We start from the raw sequence: 22,447 nt of genomic DNA, 5'->3' as shown, positions 1-22,447 counted from the left end.
GCGTCCGACATCAGCCAGGTCACGATCTCGCGGTCCGTGAGTTCGAGCCCCGCGTCGGGCTCTGGGCTGATGGCTCAGAGCCTGGAGCCTGTTTCCGATTCTGTGTCTCCCTCTCTCTCTGCCCCTCCCCCGTTCATGCTCTGTCTCTCTCTGTCCCAAAAATAAATAAAAAACGTTGAAAAAAAAAATTTTTTTAAATATATTTTTTGTAATCCCTAAACTAAAACTTGATTCTTTAAAACATTTTTGATTTCTCTTTTCAGGTGCCCATATCAAGAGAGTTTACAGTAAATAAGGTACTGGATCTTTTCTGAAAATAAATTTATAATCTTATCAAAGTAAAATGTACCAGCTTTTTCCCCCCACAAAGGCTAATCAATATTTCAATGGTGCAATTACAGAGTGCCTCCCACAGTTGAACCTAGATTATTAATTTTACATATACTGTGTATGAAAGTCAACTGTCTCATAGCTGAACTAGGTATATCTGTTTATACAGTTTTCCAGTTATCTATGTTACAGTATCTATAGTTTTTAGGTGGCTTCTCTCTTCAAAGTTAGAAATTTCTTTAGAACCAGTGTCTATTCTTTTAAAGGGCTTTTTTTAGCTATACTGATGTGAATTTTTTGTTTCAAGGAAGCTCTCTATGCCCATCATGGGGCTTCAACTCCCCACCACCCCTGAGATCCAGAGTCACATGCTCTACCACCTGACCCCAGGTGCCCCTCTACTGATGTGAATTCACAGCACAATAGAATAAAATGTAGCAGGTAGTTTTATTTTATATAAAAGCTGTGGTAATGATAAATAATCTTGACTTGTTTGTATAGTAGTTAGCTACTCATGTCTAATGATTTGCTATTTGAACTACAGAGATGTTCAAAGTCCAGCAGTATCCTGCTGCTAAACTCCAATGAGTACATGACCTTCTTAGGAAAGCATGACAGTTGAGAGTGATACTGGCATGAACCCAGTAAAGGGTGTGTAGACTTGGCATACTTGGCCTGAGTTACAAACTGTTTCTTCCTGCTTTGAGTACTGTTCAGGTTATGACAGTGGTTCTTACAGGCCTCAATACCGATTATAGTCTAACTTCTTATTTAGCATAAATCTGGGTACTTTAGTTGAACTTTACAGATCAAGAAATTTTTGAAGTGACAGAATAGGGACTTTGTGGCTCCTTAAACCCACTCCTCACCGCAATAAAAGGGAAAAAAAATTCACTTTTGAGCCTAAAACCTTTCTTATGTGTCACAGTTCAAGGTTAACAGTGGCTGCTGGCCAACCGTCATTTTACTAAATGTAAAACAGAGTAGCGGCATCAAATAATACCTACCGAGTTGGTAGGGACTTAACTTCACAAAAGCCCAGCGATAAATGATCTTTAGATTCTAGGCGAGTGATGAAATGGAACTCTGAATGAATGATTCCCAAGTTTCTTTTTGTAGTATTTTCACTTAAGGAATTTTTTTCAGTAAACCTAAACCAACATTTTAATGCCAAGTAAGTAAATATGTACTCAGTTACTCCCACCAATTTTGTTACACAGGTATCAAACTTCAGTCGTTACAAGACAAAAATTTAATGAAAACTGGTCAGTGGATATATAATAATCCACAGGGCTAAAGAGTTACAAGGGACTGTATTAGAAATTTAAAATAGATGCTGAAGCAAATGTTACATATTATCATCATCTGATTCATCTTCTTCCTTCAGTGATTCCTGTTAAGAGAAAGATAGTGCTTAAAATCAATTTTTAATATTGTTGTAACAGCCTGAATCTAATTAAGGTTAAATAAGCACGTCGCTGAAAAATGAACACTTAGAATAACATACCCAACTAAAGAAAAGGATAATTAAGTTTATCTTGCTCTAACAGTGAACAGACTATATACTCTTGATAGAACACATGGAATGAAAGCATTAAATGTCCTGAAAAACCTTATGTTTTCACATGCAAAATTTTTGGAACCAGGGCAAACATATGCCCATTGAGGATAACCTAGAAAATTTTGGTCCTTGGTTTAGTTTGCCTCAAGTATTATTTAATAGAAATCAATCACGTTCCTTTATTATTCAACACTTACTTTCATACCTATAGACAGTTTTGACATGCTGCAGCTTACCTTAGCATACTTCTCTGCCTCTTCCCTTATGTCTTTTGGAACAATTTCATGTCTTCCTTTAGTTACTGCAAATTAAGCCATATAAATGAATTAGAAATGAGGCCTGTGTTGTGATTTGCAATACAACGTATCCAATCCATAGGTAAGATTCATCTAATGTTAAAGTTGTTTATGGTAAAGCAGCCCTATTCATTATAGTTTTTATTTATTTATTTATTTATTTATTTATTTTATTTTATTTTATTTTATTTTAGAAAGAGAGAGAGTGTGAGCAGAGGAGGGGCGGAGAGAGAGGGAGACACAGAATCCGACGCAGGCTCCAGGCCCTGAGCTGTCAGCACAGATTCCGATGCAGGACCCGAGCCAAAGTTGGCACTGAGCCACCCAGGCACCCCATATTCATTATAGTTTTTAAAAACCCACTGGAAAGAGGCCAACTAACCAGCAGCAGAAGAGGAAATGAATAATTAGTGATATATTTGGACAACAGAACACTATACAGCAAGGCAAATGAACAAATACTGTACATAACACAAATAATTTACACAAATGGAATGTTGAAGAAAATAAATCAGAGATAAAAGAATAAATATATACTGTGTAATTCCATTTACAGAAAATTGAATGACAGGCAAAACTACCTATGGGAGAAGGCAGAGGACTATGAATTCAGAGAGGCCTAAAGGGTGATCTGGGGAGCTGGTCTATTTGTTGACCAGAGAGAGCACAGTGGTTACATGAATATGTACATGTACGTCATTACCAATTTTTAAAGTTAGAAAAAGGCACCCAGTGGTAAATTAGGTTTAGTACAGATGACTTAGAGCAAATAAATGTACAAAAATAACTTACTTTCACCAACCCAGCTTAGCTCTAGTTCAAAAGCTTTATCCTTAACTTCGTCATGTACTATGTAAATTCTAGAACACAAAAAAGTTTAAAATTAACATTTGGTCCTATACAAACATGCACAGTTAGCACAAATTAGATCATCTGTCCCTAATATAACCTCAAAAGAAACATTTCCTCAAATGGGAAAAGGCCAATCGTTACTTTTGCCTTTTCAGGATATTTGTTTATTCCTTTCATTAAGTGATTATTTTTTAAACTAACTTAGTAGTTTGCAGTTATTACTGGTCCCTCCAGTCTGAAGCTTCTTGGCAGGTATCTTTTTAAACCTCTTCTCCATTTTAATTTTTTTTTTTTTTCCAACGTTTTTATTTATTTTTGGGACAGAGAGAGACAGAGCATGAACAGGGGAGGGGCATAGAGAGAGGGAGACACAGAATCGGAAACAGGCTCCAGGCTCCAAGCCATCAGCCCAGAGCCTGACGCGGGGCTCGAACTCCCAGACTGAGAGATCGTGACCTGGCTGAAGTCGGACGTTTAACCGACTGCGCCACCCAGGCGCCCCATCTTCTCCATTTTATAAGCACTATATGCCCCTTAACCTGGCCTCTAAACTATACTACATAACAAATTACAACAAACAAGAAGGCACTGTCATACAACATATTAAAACTATCATATCAAAACTTTCTTTACATTTTCCAGCATCTTCACACAGTTTACTTTGAAGGATATTTTTAAAGCCTTGCTATAGTATGAGAAAGCATCTTAATTTTCTAGACTAAGTAAAAGATACATAGTGCTCCATTTTACTAAATGATAAGGAATGGCTTTCTTACACAGAACTAATTAGCATCTGCTGTTACACCTAAAAATAAAAAGGTGTGGTAAGGGCGGTTTTCCAGAAGCATTTCTCAGTGAAGGAATGGGAGTTTATCACATTTAAACTGTTGTACAGTTCAGTAAGGATTCTTTATTTCCCAGGCAGTTGTCAGGTAGTTCCCAGTGTTCCTCATGTTATTAACTGAGAATCACAGAATGGGTTCTGCTTCTTAACTGGGAAGTGGAAGGGTCTCTTGGTAAAAGGGAGGAGGAAGGCAGGTGATGTGGCAGTTGGAACAGTGGTGACAGGACAAAATTATATAACACTTCCAATATTTTATTATAGCTATCAGTTTAGAAGAGATTAAGGATGTCACTTAAATATATAATAAAGCCTCTTAGATTTTTTTCCTTGCATGTATTATTAATTATAAAACCTGAGGCACTTGCACAAACTGCTGACTAGACCATGTTGATGTAGTTCTCATGTGGAAAAGAAGAGCCGTGAATCCTCTGGAATATTATGTTTATTACTTTTAAGTCTAAAAAGCTGGCTGCAACTCTTAGCATTTCATTGGATTTTCTGAAATACCACATGCTTATTATTACATTCTTTGACCTAGAAGAACTGTGAATTCTGAAGCATGCCACTCAGGACTTTGAGGTTACTTACTGCAGTCACGTAAGCATTCTATTCTATGTACCTGTAATATGAACCACTTCAGGACTTCTTAAAGCTGTTTTTAAATGTATTGAAATACTGTTCTGTTTTGTTTTTTCGAGACACAGAAAGCGCCCAAGTGGGTAAGGGGCAGAGGAACAGAGACTCTTAAGCAGGCTCCACGCCCACCATGGACCCCAAGCAAGGATCAATCTCACAACCCTGAGATCATGACCTGAGCTAAAATCAAGAGTCAGACGCCACCCAGGTGCACCTGCTCTCTTCATCTTCTTAAAAAACTTTCATGATTAACGTATCTTGCCCAAAGAAACAGACTGTATAAATGAGCCGGCTTCGTGGTTCACGTGTAGAAATAATTTAGCTATAAAACCTAAAATAAAATTTGTAAGCTAAGATGCCTATTACTGGGACCTCTGAGATTTGAAAGGGTAGAAGCTATCAAATGAAGTGCTTACAGGTCCGTTGTATCCTCCTCCTCGTGAATTCTGTCACCTAATAAGAGTTTTATATTAAAGCTATTTTTCCCCATCCCATTTGCTGAATCACGAGGTCTGTTCCGTCACTTGAAATACGGATATTTCTCCGTAATGAGACGTTATTAGAATGTTACATTCACCTTAGGCGCTAAATTATTTCCAAACAAAACAGACCTCTAGAATTAATGTATAAGGTAAGATCAAATGAAATACTTGTCAGTGGTAATAAAAATTTCAACTTACATTTTTGCAACTTCTTTAACGACATCACGGCAGGTCATTTCTTTCATCTATAGAAAATATTAAGTTATGAGTCGGGAGAACTTCCCACTTATATAACTATTTTCAGATTCTTTGCACAAATTTTGTCAGTACCCCTGGTTTTGAACTAGAGTCTCAGACATAAAACCAAAAACATAATACACTGAATTTAAGAATACCAGTCTTACTAGGAAATACAGACCTAATATGTGGGACTGACTATAAAAGCAACTGGCATGGGCTCTTAAAAAAATAAGCACTGGGAGAAGGTGAAGACTGAAATGTGAGCCTTAATTATCATGGTTTGAAAAAGTTACAAAATGAAACAGATTACTGAGGTGGTTTGACTACAGACTGAATACCTAATACTATCGTCTGTGTAATAATGTTATTCTACAGAGATGAATGCTGAAGCATTTAGGGATACAGCATCATGATGTCTGTAATTGTTTCAAACAGTTCAGGAAAAAAAAAATGGGTAAAAATATTAGAAAATAACTTTTCGATCTAGACGGAGAGATTTGTTGCACTATTTATCTTTCCTGTTTACATTTTTTTCATGTTAAATTGGGGGGGAAGTGAAAAGAATGCCTATTTATACTTCTGCCCTTATAGGTTATAATTAGTGAATTGTACCATAATAATAAAGACAAACTTAAGTAAACATGGAAAAGCACATTTTAAGTGACAATTATATTCTTATATATGTTCATGAAATTTTTATTTTATGACATAATATTCTTAGTAAATAACATCAGAAGAACAAGCCAGAGCAATGATGTAGATCATGGGTTGGCAAACTCCTTTATAGAAATAAAGAGCCAAGTAGTAAATATTTTAGACTTTATGGTACATATGGTCTTTGGTCTGTGTTCCAACTCTTAAACTCTACTACTGTACTGTGAAAGCAGCCAGTGACTAAACATGACTGTGTTCCAATAAAACTTTAGAAAGCAGACAGTGTGCCATAGTTTACTGACCTCTGATTTTAGAGTGTGTTTTTGTCATTAAGTATACACATGTTCCTCAAAGTGATATTCATTCTTAGCTCAGATTTGTTGATTACAATTTGACCTCAGAAAGACAGGATAGATGACTGCTCTGAATACTGTATTTTCAAATTTCCACATAACATTCAGGAGAGATGAAAGCAAGAGGGAAAAGAGAAGGTAGGAACTTAGCACCACACCAGGAGGGGTGTGAAAGGACGTGGTCTAAGAATCATGAGGTCTGTTCATAATCAACATATACTATGACTCTAGCCAGTGTGTTTCACATAGAATTGAGCTAACCTAAAATGACCTCTGAGGTCTTTTTGTCAATTTTACTAAAATACCAAATATAAATTAGGCTTTTGTAGGCCTATAATTTGGCATAAAATTCTAAGCACTCAAAAAATGTTTTCTAGAACCTGACCTGAAGTTGAATGGTTGAGCAAGTTTCCAGTTCAGAATATTAAATATATATGAAATTTTTTTGTCATTTACCACAATACTGATAAAATCCTGTCTTTAATGGAAGTTTCTAATAAATAATAAAGAGTGGATACTGTTTCAATGTTAAGTTGAACAGTCTGACTAAAGGGAAAACCAGGACATTAAAATTTTTTTTTACACTAGTAATTTATGGCTCTTGGGGGAACAGAAAAGTGGGCAGTTTTAACAGGATGGGATTTAATGCCTTATCTAACTAGGAACAAAGGAAAGAGAAGCACCAGAACACAGACTCTAAAGACTTTCAAAGTTCTCAACCTAAGGTTCTCAACCTAAGGGTCACAGAGTTCCATGAATGGACCTCAAGGATTATGAAATTATATGAAAATTTCCATGTGTATTTTTCTGGATTAAGGGGTTTATCATTAGCCATCAAAATTATAAAGGGCTCCATGACACAACTCTGTAATTATCATACATATCTATAGCACATATATCTATACTCTATATATATCGTATCTGTGTCATACCTTATCTGTATAGATACAGATATGACCAGCTTTCTTATTCAGCCTATTACATTCAGAAAGCCCTGCTCAAAACAGGAAACCACACTCTATGTAATCTTAAACAGTTTCATTTGTTGTGATAAAACTTCACTACATGAGGGTAACGTCATAGGAAAATTCAAGCATTAAGTATGTATTACCTGAAGCTTTTCTATTTCCGTCTTTGCAGCTTGCCTGGCTTTGCCAATGGCACAACCCCAATAACCCTATTTAAAAAGAACACACACCAAAATATACATACATAGTTTAATTAAATTGCTATACTATTCTAAAATCATTAGTAACTACAACTGTTCCTATTTAAAGGTTAAGAAAGAATGTTAAATGATTTTCAAAAGCAAATATGGAGAAATACAAACACATTCTAATGAACACCAAGCTGAAAAAAAAATGTAATTCTATAATTATCTGGATTATTTGTATTAGAGGCATATACAAAGAAAAACACACTTCATGAACGAAACGTTTTTCAGAGTAGGAATGGAAAAATTCTTAGTATTATGACAAAAAGTTGAAATAATTACACAGTTCAGTATTCTAAACTTTCAATTTTTATTATATTGAAATTTTTTTAAAGGATTCCCATTTATACTTGTGTATCATGACAAAATACAGTTTTTATTTTTATAATTTTTTTTTTAATATTTATTTTTGAGAGAAAGATAGCATGAGCGGGGTAGGGGCAGAGAGAAAGAGGGAAACACAGAATCTGAAGCAGGCTCCAGGCTCTGAGCTGTCAGCACAGAGCCCAATGCAGGGCTCGAATCTACGAACCATGAGATCATGACCTGAGCCAAAGTCAGACGCTTAACTGAGCCACCCAGGCACCTATAGTCTTTTTTTTTTAATTTTTAAAAACCATAAATACCTCAGAAGAGAGATAAGGTAATTAAAGATGCAAGAAATGACATTTAAATTTTTTTTTTTTTTTTTTAAGTTTATTTAGGGGCATCTGGGTGGCTCAGTCAGGTAAGCGTCAGACTTCAGCTCAGGTCATGACCTTGCAGTTTGTGGGTTTAAGCCCCGCATCAGGCTGGGCTCACTGCTGTTCAGCGCGGAGCCCACATCAGATCCTCTGTCCCCTTTCTCTCTCCCTGCCCAGCTCACATGTGTTCTCTCTCCCAAAAAAAAAAAAAGTTAAAAATTGTATTTACTTTTGAGAGAGAGTACAAGTAGGAAAGGGGCAGAGAGAGAGGGAAGCCCAAAGTAGGCTCCACACCACCAAAGCTCACTAACAATAAGATCATGAGCTGAAATCAAGAGTTGGACACTTAACTGCACCAGACTCCCCTAAAATCCTTTTTTTTAAGGGAAGGTATTAGTATTGGTCTTAAGACTTGCTAACATTTGTCACAATAAAGGAAAATACCACATATTCAGATTTTTAGGTTCACTATTTAGTTTCTATGAACAGCATATTGAAAGCCATAAATTAGGGCACTTGAGTGGCTCGGTCAGCTAAGCCTCTGACTTCAACTCAGGTCATGATCTCATGGTTTGTGAGTTTGAGCCCCATGTCAGGCTTTGTGCTGACAGCTCAGAGCCTAGAGCCTGCTTCAGATTCCAGGTCTCCCTCTCTCTCTGCTCCTCTCCTACTCACACACACACACACTAGCTCTCTCGCTCTCAAAAATAAACATTAAAAAAATTTTTTAAGCCATAAATCCTTCCTTTGCCTCATATCCACAGGTTATTAATAATAAACAAGAAATGGTTACTTTCCTTGAATTTTAAAAGAAATTTCATGTAATCCAAATATATGACTTACATGCTAATGAGATACCATTAAACTAGAAATAGAAATTCATGATTCAAAATTACTCACATATGAAACTCCTGATGGGTCAATCATGTAGAGCTGTGCACCATCATTCACACTGTAAGACCCTAACATGAAACTGCATGAAAGTAAGTTAGGTTTAAACCATAGTTCTTAAAATACCATAAAAATACAATAAAAACAATTACACTTTCTAAGATAAACTACTAATATACATATAAGTCCTAATAAACACTTTCATGAGGTAGTTTCAATAAAAACTAGTATATACTTGAAATTGTTCAAAATTTGTGTGGCTTTGGTTAGTATTAAACTTACTGATGAAACTGATCTGAGAAGACAGCAGTGTAGACAAAGAAGTAATGACAGGTGAAAACTAAGGAGAAGACCCAATAGGTAAAGGAATAAACATGAAAAAGCCAAGATAACAAAACTAATGGGAATACATTCAGTCTGCCTCAAACTCTTGTTCCATCCTTTATTCTTTCTTGGTTATTTCCCCAATATTCCTCCAGTTATTTTTCTACAATAATCCAGACTGATTTAATGTGTTTTTATATGTGACAAAATCAGGCCATTAAATAATCATGGTATTAGTGATTTTCTGAAATTGTGATTTAGTTTGCCTTAAAAGGAGAAAAGAAACCAGCCTCATCTTAAGTATCACTTCCTATACAGACTACTATGACAGCCAACTGTCCAATTACCACCCCTACAATCATTTCCTTCCATCTTCCGTGAGACTTACCTCTCAGAATATATAACTGATTATCATAACCCTTCAACGTTTCCTTGTATGGAACATAGACTTCTGTATGATCTTGCCCGTTCCTACATCTTCAGTATCCTTCCACGTACCAAGTATACTTGACTACCTCTACATTACCTGAAATGCCCATGTAATTTCATACTAGTCCCTTTGAATGAAATATTCTTAACCATTCCACCTATATTTCACATTCTTTTCCTTGCCATCTCTTCATGAAAGTGTCCTTTCCCTAACTGATGCCCCACTATAGTCAGTGCATTTCTTCATCATATCACCTATAAAACTGTATCAATGATAACTTACTCATCTTTGTGTCCTACCCCCTCCCACATCTACGACTGACTCATAGTATATGCTCAATAAATATTTGCTGAAAAGTTCTCTCCACTATTTTTACTTGCTTAAAAATAGAGAAATGAATTCAGAGTGCTGTTCAAAGGTTTAATAAAAGTTGAAAGGTATTGAAAGCAAAGGGTTTCAATGTAATTTAAGTGAGAACCTGAAAAACAACTAATATAAAAAATGTCCACAGGCCTATCTTATGGCTAGAATAAAGCTCAGGTTTTCTCTAACATCTGTCCTCAGTAATTTAAATATGACTGATTATAAGCAACTCAAAGGTAGGACTACAGCTAATAAACTTTCTTTCCACAACATTTTAACAGTGGAAGCAGTCGGATGTTAGTAAATGTTTTACCATGATCAAACAGAAATGTTTATTTTTTTTAAGTTAAAAACTAAACAAGTCTTTTTAGGAAAATCTAGAGTCATGACAGGTCTCTGAGCCCTATTGAAATATTTGCATGTATTCCAAGTCTCAATACAATTGAATCTCAGCTTTCCTCTCAGAATAAAAACACCAGCAGTTCATCTTAACCGAAATAAAAAATTGTGACTGAGAACTATGAAAGGCAATTTTGTATGGACTCACTCTCGATTGCTAAAAAAACTCCCAATTAAGAGCATTGAACCTAACCGCTTAAAGTGTATCAGATGGAAGTTAATAAGAAAACTGAAGTGTTAGTTTAGTTGGCTACCCTAATAATAACAGAGGATGTAGTTAAAATCAGTTTGTTGCTTCCTGAGAATGTTGGGGTCTGACACCAGAGAAATTTTTTTTAATTTTACTGAGAAATAATTAACATGCAGCACTATACAGCGTATAGCATGATGGTTTGATTTACACATATTGTGAGATGATTACGACAGGTTTAGGAACATCCATCATCTCAAAAAGATACAATGAAGAGAAAAAAATTTTCTCCTTGTGATGAAAATTCTTAGAATGTACTCTCAACAACCTTGCCATATATCACATAGTAGTGTTAACTACAGTCATCATAATGTACACTACATCCCTAGCATTTATTTATCTTAGAGCCTTTTACCTTTTGACCACATTTCTCCAGAGAATTTATTACAATCAGATTAAAGTTCTTACTATCAGTTCTGTGTTTTCTCGTCACTTCAAATTTGTAGTCTTTTTCACAGTTCAAAGTTTTTTTTGTTTTTTTTTTTTTTTATAATTTTATTTTTGGGACAGAGAGAGACAGAGCATGAACGGGGGAGGGGCAGAGAGAGAGGGAGACACAGAATCTGAAGCAGGCTCCGGGCTCTGAGCTGTCAGCACAGAGCCCGACGTGGGGCTCGAACTCACAGACCGTGAGATCATGACCTGGCTGAAGTCGGACGCTCAACCGACTGCACCACCCAGGCGCCCCACAATTCAAAGTTTTTATTTTGATGTACAGTTTTATTTGATCACTGTCCTAATACTTCTTGGTCACAGCTCATTTTTAAGGGTATAAAAAAAAGGCTAAGATGCCAGGGCAAACAGATACCTATAGTCCAGATCTGACTATGTCACAAAATTTCATACCTGCAGCCAAAAGGTCTAACAGCACTGTAGAGTGTATATGCATGTACATACATGGCCACTCTGTCTGCAAGATGCTATAAGGGAGAAAAACAGAAGAGCTTATCAGTAAATTTCTATTACTGTTCAAAAGGTTCCTCAACATATTAGCAACTTAACTTTTTTTTTTTTATGTTTATTATTTGGGAGAGAGAGAGAAAGACAGACAGAGAACAAGCAGGGGAGAGTTAGAGAGAGAGGGGGAGACACAGAATCTGAAACAGGCTCCAGGCTCTGAGCTGGCAGCACAAAGCCCGACGCGGGGCTCGAACCCACGGACCGCGAGATCACGACCTGAGCTGAAGTCGGCTGCTTAACCGACTGAGCCACCCAGGCATCCCTCAACTTACTTTTAATGGAATGTTATAGCCAAAATTAGATCTGAAGTTGGAAGCTTCTTCTCTTGCAATGTCTGCTAAAGATCGCGCATCCGCCAGCAAACCTGCTACTGCCTGAAAGAAAGTAGGTACCAATTTAGTAAATAAATACCTTCCTATCACAAACCAAGGAAAGTGTGTAATTACTGTAGGCTTACTTAATATTTTAACAAGCATCACCATTAGAAACCATTTGGCTTAAAGGTCTTTATAAGGCACTCTGGCATTTTGATGGGATGGGATGAAAAAAGAAGTATGGAATTATAGTTCAGAAATTTACCAAGTGTGACTTCATTGTTTTGTTCAATGACATTCACAAGCAGTATTTCTGTAATTAATCCTCCATGTCTCCCAATTTACCAGTCACTCTAAATAAGCAACAAGAATAAAACTATTGATCTTGATCAGGACTGATCTCTATTTAAAGCAGTTCTATGTCAAGTTACTAAAAGTTTGGGTCTAAAAGCCCAACCTCAAATCTTTTTCAGCTTATTGACTAATAAATTGCAAGGACAAACCAAAACATGATAAACCACACATCTTCCAAGACTGGTTAACTGCAGTTACCAAACCATGTGCTGAGTGAGATATGCTGGGGGCACTATAGTGAACTCAGTTGTGCAACATTTGGAATTTGGGGGGATACGGATGTTGAAGTAGCTCAGTTTCAACATTAGATCGTTCATACTCCTTTTTTTTTTTTTTTTAATGTTTATTTTTGAGAGAGAGAAACAGAGTGCAAGTTGGGGAGGGGCAGAGAAAGAGGGAGACACAGAATCTGAAGCAGGCTCCAGGCTCTGAGCTGTCAGCACAGAGTCCGACGTGGGACTCGAACTCTTGAACCATGAGACGAGATCATGACCTGAGCTGAAGTCGGACACTTAACCGACTGAGCCACCCAGGCGCCCTGAGATCATTCATATTCCTTTCAATGCCATCATACTGCTGAGCACCTGGGTTGTTGTGATAAAAAATAAGTATCACACAGGGGCACCTGGGTGGCGCAGTCCGTTAAGCGTCCGACTTCAGCCAGGTCACGATCTCGCAGTCCGTGAGTTCGAGCCCCGCGTTGGGCTCTGGGCTGATGGCTCAGAGCCTGGAGCTTGTTTCCGATTCTGTGTCTCCCTCTCTCTCTGCCCCTCCCCCGTTCATGCTCTGTCTCTCTCTGTCCCAAAAATAAATAAATGTTGAAAAAAAAAATTAAAAAAAAAAAAAATAAGTATCATACAAAAATCCATTTGGAACAGGAAACGGGGGGGGTGAGGAGAGCGCAGTTTAAACTTAAATGTAAAGTTTAAGAAGTTGTGCAGTGCATGTTAGTCATTGTTATTCTTTAAAAATAAAAATATTTTTCTAAAAAAAATAATATTTTTAATTGTATGTGTATTTTTTCTTTTACGGTTATTAAATTTTGGGGACATAAACACTAAGTTGTTTGTAACTAAATGCATAATCAGAACCACTGGGTGGTTCTTTCGGTGTAGGTAAACCGGCAAAAAAAATTACTGAAACTCTTAGTACTAGGAACCAAGAAGTCCAGGAATTGCCAGCTTATTTACAGAATTTAAAAGTAAGTGATATCAAAATAATAGCCACTTTTCTACTGCTACCTACTAATAGTAGTAACGATGAAAATTCCTAAAACACAGCACTCATTTCATGCTAAGCATTTTACTTAATTTTAACATTGTAACAACTGTTAGGAGGTAGGTATTACTACTGCCCTACTTTTGCAGGTGAGGAAACTGTTTACAAGAATTTCCCCAAGGTTACTCAGCCAGTAAGTTTCACCATTTAAAGAGTCTTCTGTTGCTTTGGAGAAAGCCTACTGTGAAGTCCAATAATTCTCAAACCACTGAAGATAACTGCGGAGATGAAACATTAATCCTTTATTGTCTCCAACCCTCTTCAACATGTAATGTTTTGCCAATTTCCAGCTATAAGGAATGCCATCAGTTTCCTGGCTTTAAATTAACAAATGAGACAAATTTTAAAGTTCTAGGGCAACGTTTTCCCATCACTACCTTTAAGCACACACAACTTTTTTCAAAACGCACCTACCTAAATTTTTCTTCTACTAAAAAGAATGTATAATTCACTAGTTTCTTCTTATCAGCTAGGTTACAATCTGGGAAGTTACATCAAAACATACTAGTTTCATATTGTATGTCAACTATACCCAAATTTTAAGAATAAATAAATATAGAGGTCCACATGACAGAAGAAAAACCATTACCAGTTTCACTGGCATAATAAATTTGTTTGGGAGAAAAAACATGTTCAGAAAAAATAATCATTGAAGAAGCAAAAAAATCTGTAGCTTTATAGTTTACCAGCTACATTTTACACCTTCATTGGCGACCTATGCTGCCAAGATCTCTTTTCTACACATACTTCCCACCCTTTTTGTGTTTGTAACACCTATCATTTAGAAATACCAAAGGTAACCACAGTATGAGTGGGTCCTATAGGATCTCACCCTGCAGAATGGACTCTGGAGTAACATGTAGGCCAGGCAGACCCAAGTTTGAATCCCAGATTACTTCTTTACCAGCTGTGTTTTCTTATCTATAAAAATGGGATTAATATTACTTTCACTGGGATATCAGACACAGGAAATTTATGTAAAGAGGTTCTAGCACAGTATCTGGCACACACATGTTCTCTTTTCTTCCTTGCCTTTTCAGTAACCAAGGTTAGAATCAGTCCTTTGCTTTTTTTGCTTTTACAGTCTGACATCTATATAGAATGACTTCAGTATATACCAGTAATGTATTTATGGCTTCACTTGCAATTATGCAGAGCAGTAACTAAATACAGCTGCAAGAAATAAAACAGTGTTTATTCCTTTCATTAAACATCGTTTCTTGGTGCTCCATTTTACTACAATACAAAGAGATACAAAAAGCTAAAAATTCTATGCCTCTCAAGCTTATACTTTCATTGGTGATCTACACTGCCAAGATCTCCTTTCTACACATACTTTCCACCTTTCTCCCCTCATTTTCTTAAGGCAATTTTTCAAATATATCTCCAATCAGGTTACAAGAACACTACCTTTCTTTTGGACAGTGAACTATTCACAAGCCAGTATCAGTAATCAATCACTCTGTGATTACTTCTGTGGCTGCTCTCTGGTTGGTTTCTGCCTCAGTTCTGACGTAATAAATGAGTTCTTATAATCACAGTTTAACATATTACGGTTACTTCACAAGAAAGAAATTGGACAAGGCAAAAAGGAACATTTTAAAATGTGACCTACCATTCCAACATGCCGATCAACATTAAAAAGTCGTTTGTTGGAACCTTCTTCATAAAGTTTAGAAAGGACTAACTTTTCTACCCCAAAGACAACGCCATCTTTACATCTGATTCCAATAGCTGTACTGGAACAAGTAGAAAAAAATCAATTTTTTTTAACTGAAAATAAAAGGAACTTCATAAACTTTAAGTTAAAAAAAAAACATAAAAATAGGTAACATTTTTTAAAGCATGCTAAATTTAAATTTAAAACAAATACATTTGAAAACGAGAAAGAGGACAACCTGAAGTGTGATAAATTAGGTCCATGTAAATGTACATCATGAGATGACCAAAAAAATCTAGCATATCATGACATAAAAAGATATTAATACTTGTGAGAAAAGATGCCAACAAAATAGTACAAAATGGCACAGTGTCTGACACATGATAATACACTATAATAAATGTTGACTTAGCTCATGTCCATTAAAAATGGTACATAAAAATGCATAGAAAAGACAGGTTATATACAAACCAAAAAGTAAACAGTGACTACTCTAAGTGGAAAAATTAGTTCTTTTCTTTTGCTCATTTGCTTCTTTTGCAACAACCAGTGCTTATAAAACTGTATCAAAGAATATACATTTTAGACAACTGCTGAAAACAAAATGGATCTTAATCTCTTAAGTAAAATGTGGAGAAATTATATGCTACCACTTCAAGATGAAAATATATCATTAACTTTGTTCTTCTAATTCTTTTTTAATTTTTTTTTTAACATTTATTCATTTTTGAGAGACAGAGACAGAGCGGTAGAGGGGCAAAGAGAGAGGGAGACACAGAATCCAAAGAAGACTCCAGGCTCTGAGCTGTCAGCACAGAGTCTGATGTGGGGCTCGAACTCACTGACCGCGAGATCATGACCTGAACTGAAGTCGGACACCTAATCGATTGAGCCACCCAAGCGCCCCTTTTTAAAATTTTTTTTTTAATGTCTGTTTATTTTTGAGAGTGAGAGAGAGAGAGAGAGAGGAAGAGGGAGGGGCAGAGAGAGAGGGAGACATAATGTGAAGCAGGTCACAAATGGCAAGTTCGTGAGCTGAGCAGAAGCTGGACGTTTAACCAACTGAGCCACACTGGCACCCCTTCTAATCCTTTTAATAAAAAGGGAATTCTGATGAAAAAAAACCAGATAAATGAACAGAGCCACACACAAATTTCACAAAAAATTTCAGACACTCTTTCTCTCACATATCAGGTATCTTCAATGGTTCCCCTTTTGAGTTTAAACTCCTTGGTCCAGCTTTCAATCCTGAGAATCTACAAAGCCCATCTAGCTTATTAAATTTCCTATTATAAATCCAACAACTACTGAATTCAACTTCACTATCTTCCCTCAAACACCTTATGTTCATTTTTGCTTTTATGTGGTACTAGCAAAAAGTATTTACATGTGGACTTTACTAAAATTCTGCAAACGGGCACGTGGGTGGTGGCTCAGTAGGTTAAGTATCCAACTCTTGATTTTGGCTCATGAGATAGAGCCCTGCATCTGGCTCTGCTGACAGTGCAACCCTGCTTGGGATTTTCTCTCTCCCTCTCTCTCCCTGCCCCTCCCCTGCTCTCTCTCAAAATAAATACACTTAAAAAAAAATAAGAGTAAAATAAAATTCTGGAAACACTTCCCTACTCCACCTCTAATCCAAAAGATTTCATTATATAAATGAAAAAATTTGGCTCAAACACCAACACTATTTGTTTACCAGGCAAAAAAAAAAGTCCTTCAAGGGGCGCCTGGGTGGCGCAGTCGGTTAAGCGTCCGACTTCAGCCAGGTCACGATCTCGCGGTCCGTGAGTTTGAGCCCCGCGTCAGGCTCTGGGCTGATGGCTCAGAGCCTGGAGCCTGTTTCCGATTCTGTGTCTCCCTCTCTCTCTGCCCCTCCCCCGTTCATGCTCTGTCTCTCTCTGTCCCAAAAATAAATAAAACGCGTTGGAAAAAAAAAAAAAATTAAAAAAAAAAAAAAAAAAGTCCTTCAAGAGGACTTTTTAAGAGAATGAGACATTATTAAATAAATTATTTTTAAAAAGTCTTTTAATTCATCCCAAAGCTGCTTTAGATTCCAAGATACAACGATCATGTAAGTATAACTGACTGCAAAATCTCTTCAATAAAGGACTCATAAAATGTGTCAACAAGCTAATAGTTCAACCAAGATATTACAATGGTACCAAGGAATCATTTTGGCACATTACACTAAACAATAAAAGACAGAGTGAAGGAAATGAGTCCAACAAGAAGATATCTTAGTGAGTCCCACACTTTTGGGGTGTGGCAGCAGAAAAGAATTAAAAAAAAAAATCCTGCTGGATGTGACGAACTGCATAGGACACTTCAAACACAAGGAAATAAAAGATAAAATGACAGGGGCGCCTGGGTGGCTCAGTTGATTACGCATCTGATTCTTGATTTCAGCTCAAATCATAATTTCACAATTCGTAGCCCCATGTCGAGCTCAGCATAGAGCCTGCTTGAGATTCTTCCTCTCCCTCTTCCGTTCTCCCACTTGCACTATCACTCTCTCTCTCTCTCAAAATTTAAGAAAAGATAAAATGACAAAGTAACAAACCTAACAGCCAAGCAAACAATGCTATAAATCAAGAATTTTAAAAAGGAAAATGGGCTGGCAAAGATGATAAAGGAATTTGGTTATATACACTACATGTGAGACATGGTGGAATGTCTAAGTGGATAACCTTGGAACCAACGGGAAACATAGGAAAAGATCTGACCTAAAAAGAGATCCGGAAATGACCAGTAAGTTGAGATTATTTTAGGGCACCTATTATTTTGTACCAAAGTAACATAAAAAGCCTAATTACCAAAAATATGGAAAAGGAGATACTTGATACCTGATTAAAACATGCTAAATTTCAAGTAAAACAATGTTTCTTACCTACTATTTTCCACAGCTTTCATAGCATACTCAACTTGAAAAACTCTTCCATCAGGAGAGAATGTAGAGGCTGACAGGTCATACTGGGAAGAAAAAGGTAACAATAAGCTTAAATTATGTATCTTTCGCAATAATAACCTTATCATCTTTATTTCTAAATGGCTTACACATCAGGAAGATGAGGGGAAGGAAGGAGTGTTAAATCTCAAAGATTTTGCTTTGAAGAGGAAAAGGCAGCATGTCAGAGCGGCAAAAGCAACTAACAGAAAAGCTAGTTTAGATTTCTGCTACTGAAAAGCAACAGATACAAGTCCAAGGTAAAGTCAGATGTTTTCCGCACTGAACAAAGTTCATTTTTGTACAAAATGGACATGCTCTGGGCTCCAGATCACCACAATAAAGTGAGTAAAATAAACTTTTTGGATTCCCAGTGTATATTAAAGTTATGTTTATACTGTAGTCTACTCAGTGTGCAGGAGCATTATGTCTGAGCTGTTAGTGAGTTGTAATCACTGATCACAGATCACAAACTTAGGAGTAATGAAAAGGTTTGAAATATTGCAAGAATTACCAAAATGTGACACAGAGACACGAGGTGAACAAATGCTGTTGGAAAAATGGCAGCAACAGACGTGCTCAAAACACAAAATGGCACCAATAGACCTGCTCAAAACACAGTTGCTACAAACCTTCAATATGTTAAAAAGAAAAAAAAATGCAATCTGTGAAGTGTATGCCTGTACTATGGTATGGTAGAAACAGAACTGTTGTCAGAACAGGTTAATTCATTGCTGTGGCACTAACAAACTGAAAGACCTTAGGGGAAAAAATACAGCATTTCAACATTTAATAAACATCTATTATATATAGTCACTATAAGAAATTACAAAGAATTGGGGCACCTGGGTGGCTCAGTCAGTTGTATGTCTGACTTTGGCTCAGGTCATGATCTTTCTGTCCGTGGAGTTCGAGCCCCACATCGGGCTCACTACTGTCAGCGCAGAGCCCACTTCAGATATTTTGTCTCCTTCTCTCTCTGCCCCTCCCCTGCTCATATTCTCTCTCTCATAAATAAATAAAACATTTAAAAAGAAAAAAAAAAGCAATTACAAAGAATACTCATTTTTTTAAATGTTTATTTATTTATTTTGAGAGAACGAGCAGGCAGCGGAGGGGCAGAGAGAGAGAGAGGGAGAGAATCCCAAGCAGGCTCCAAGGAGTCAGCACAGAGCCCCATGAGGGGCTCGAACTCACGAACTGTGACATCATGACCTGAACTGAAATCAAGAGTCGGAGCTTAACCTACTGAGCCACCCAGCAGGCGCCCCTACTCATTCTTTTTTTTTTTTTTTTGAGAAAGAGAGAGAGAGAGAGTATATGTGTGTGGGGGAGAGGGGCAGAGGGGAAGAAAGAGAGAATTTTAAGCAGACTCCACGCTCAGCACAGAGCCTGATGCAGGGCTTAAACCCACGACCCTGGGATCACGACCCGAGCTGAAATCAAGAGTTGAGGGCTCAATCTACTAAGCCACCCAGGAGCCCCAAAGGATACTCATTCTTGGAGTCTTTCATTTTCAAATGAGACCACACACAAATCTACGTGCTGGAAATACAGCAGTAAACTAGAAAAAGGATTATGATGAAAATAAGACAGGGTGAAGAGACAATCTGAGAGCCTAGTACAGACTACCTGATCAGGGAAGGCCTTGCTAGAACATATGTATATTTAGCTATTTAGGCGCAGCCAGACCTAAATGACAAGTAACTAGCCATTTAGGATATGGAGGAGCCATTGTGGCCTTTGGCATAAAAATCTTAGGGTAGAAATAAGGGTAGCACAATGTGGGAAAAGAAACAGGCCACTGTGTCTTGAGCACTAAGTGGTGGAAAGAAGAATAAATCATACCAGAGGCATGTAAAGGCCAAACTATTTTGAGTCTCCTAAGGCTGATGTACGAAGTTTTTATCTTACTGTAAATGCAACAGGAAGTCACTGGAGTTGAAGCAGGGGTGGAGGGAGTGATACGATCTCATTTTTCTAAAACTTCATCTGGAACACGAACTATAGAGAGAAGGGTGGAAGCAGAGATCAAGTATTCCAAAGGTGGTGGCTTAGACTAAGGGAGAAGAGATGAAAGACTATATTTGTGAGGGCAAAGTAAAAAAAAACAAAACAAAACAAACAAACAAAAAAACCACCTTGCTAATGGATTGGCTCTAGGAGAAAAGAAATTAAACTTGACGGGTGCCTGGGTGGCTGGCTCAGTGGTCGAAGTGTCCGACTGGATTTCAGCTCAGGTCATGATCTTGAAGGTAGTGAGATCGAGCCCCACCTCAGGCTCTGTGTCATCAGTTTCTCTCTCTCTCAAAAATAAACAAACATTTTCAAAAAATAATAAAAATAAATTAACTTGAATCATAGACTTTTTTCACTTGAGCAACTAGAATTGGACCATTCACTGAGCTGAAGATAGTAGGAGATGCAAAATGTAGGGGAGGGGGAAACCCAGAGCTCTACTTTGGACATGTAGTTTGAAATGCTTATTAAACAATCAAGTGGAGGGACGCCTGGATGGCTCGGTCAGTTAGGCGTCTGACTTCGGCTCAGATCATGATCTCACAGCTCGTGAGTTCAAGCCCCGCGTGGGGCTCTGTGCTGACAGCTCAAAGCCTGGAGCCTGCTTCTCATTCTGTATCTCCCTCTCTCTCTGCCCCTCACCCACTTGTGCTCTGTCTCTCTCAAAAATGAATAAATGTAAAAAAAAAAAAAAAAAATTAAAAACAATCAAGCGGAGAGAGATGTCAAGTAGGTCTTCATACCTGGAGTTCTTGGAAAAAGCAAAGACCAAAGTGGTCTTCACTTCAACAGTGGTGCTTCCTGAGACTCAACTTCCTGATCTATTAAACCAAGATCCTTAACTCTACTGTCGTAATACCAAAATATCTCACATGTTTATATTTACCAAGTATTTTTTAAAGGGCTTTCAGAACAAAACACTATTAATTGAAGGTAACAGTAATGTAGTGGCGAAGTCAATTTGCTACAACATGCATAACTGAGCATCTACTAATCTAAAACCGTTGTCATAACTTTAGTATCTCATAACCGAATGGATTAAATCATTCCAATTATCAAACTAGGAAAACCAGTACCTGGGCTTAATGCTGAGTATCAAAATCTTGTGAACACTGGGAACTGATGAACTTAGACACCCATCAGTCTATGCCTCTAGTGCACACAACGAATAAATACTTCTAAATAAAAACTAGATTACCTATACGGAGAAATACATAAAAGGAATAAGGAAAAGGCTGCATATGTGCGGTACGTTTAACACAGGAAAGTAGTAAACTGAACAAGTTAACAAGTCCAACTCCAAAATCCTCAAGTCTGCTAACAGAAGCGGTTAAGTCCCTAGCTAATAATTTAAATGTTTACCGTACCGATACCTCAAAGTGACGTTAAGTAATTCGTACAGGAAAAGCTGGGACAAAGGGAAAACTTTTGTAAAGCGTTCTTCAGATTTCACTTTTGAGACAATGTTTCTATCAACTCTGCCCCGACAGGGGTTCCAGGGACTCCTGCAAAGCGGACGGTCAGTACACTCGAAGGCAACATGGGGAAGGCCCAGTGAGTCAGCAGCACCCTGGGAACTGCAAAGGCGGTCCATGGAAAGCTGCGTCCCAGACCTTGGAATCTAAAGCCGCCTTGCCTCGGCGGTTCTCAAGAAGCTGTCTCCCAAACGCTTCACACCCTATTACAGGCTCCACGAGTTTCCACTTTCGGTTTCCCTAAGCGGCCAAAGAAAGTGACTCAGCAATCCAAAGCGGCTCCCAATCACACTGCTGCGCCGCCCAGCCCGCCACACCTGAGCTGAAGAGCTTCAGGTCACGGTCACCCTAAATGAGGGGCCTACAAATTAGCAGGAAAGAATGCTGGGCACCAGACAAGTGGAAGCGGCCCACCTGGCCGAAGGCAGTCCCGGCGCACGCCGAGGCGGCGCACCCCAAGCGGTGTGTCCAAGTTCCCTTCAACGCTAATCTGTTGGCTACTCCATTAGGCCAAGAGGCTATAAACTCACCCCAGTCCCGATTGAGCTCATCGTGCAGAAACCTCCGGGACGCGGAGGGCTTCAAGGCCTAAAGCGCTCCCCCAATACCGCAGCCCGCAGACTAGTAACAGGCTCTCTC

At 37.7% G+C, this 22,447-nt stretch overlaps 1 protein-coding gene and 1 long non-coding RNA gene across 2 annotated transcripts; one reads left to right on the top strand and one right to left on the bottom strand.

Moving 5' to 3' along the window:
* Nucleotides 1-200: 200 nt before the first annotated feature.
* On the top strand, nucleotides 201-6,780 carry LOC116738102. Its single transcript, XR_004343704.1, has 2 exons — nucleotides 201-296; nucleotides 4,422-6,780. It is a non-coding gene; the product is annotated as an uncharacterized LOC116738102 (long non-coding RNA).
* Nucleotides 1,564-22,447, bottom strand: PSMA3 (proteasome 20S subunit alpha 3). The gene is made up of 11 exons (XM_030319207.1): nucleotides 22,339-22,447; nucleotides 18,258-18,340; nucleotides 15,323-15,446; nucleotides 12,034-12,135; nucleotides 11,648-11,721; nucleotides 9,045-9,117; nucleotides 7,360-7,425; nucleotides 5,200-5,246; nucleotides 2,980-3,047; nucleotides 2,128-2,192; nucleotides 1,564-1,723 (listed from the first exon to the last, which is right to left on the bottom strand). Exons 1-11 carry the CDS (start codon nucleotides 22,357-22,359, stop codon nucleotides 1,679-1,681), a joined length of 768 nt encoding a protein of 255 aa, XP_030175067.1. The 5' UTR covers nucleotides 22,360-22,447; the 3' UTR covers nucleotides 1,564-1,678.

Source organism: Lynx canadensis, chromosome B3, assembly GCF_007474595.2.
Source record: "Lynx canadensis isolate LIC74 chromosome B3, mLynCan4.pri.v2, whole genome shotgun sequence".
Lineage (NCBI taxonomy): Eukaryota > Metazoa > Chordata > Mammalia > Carnivora > Felidae > Lynx > Lynx canadensis.
Note: the sequence above shows the minus strand (reverse complement) of the source record. Positions and strands in the feature narration are given on the sequence as shown.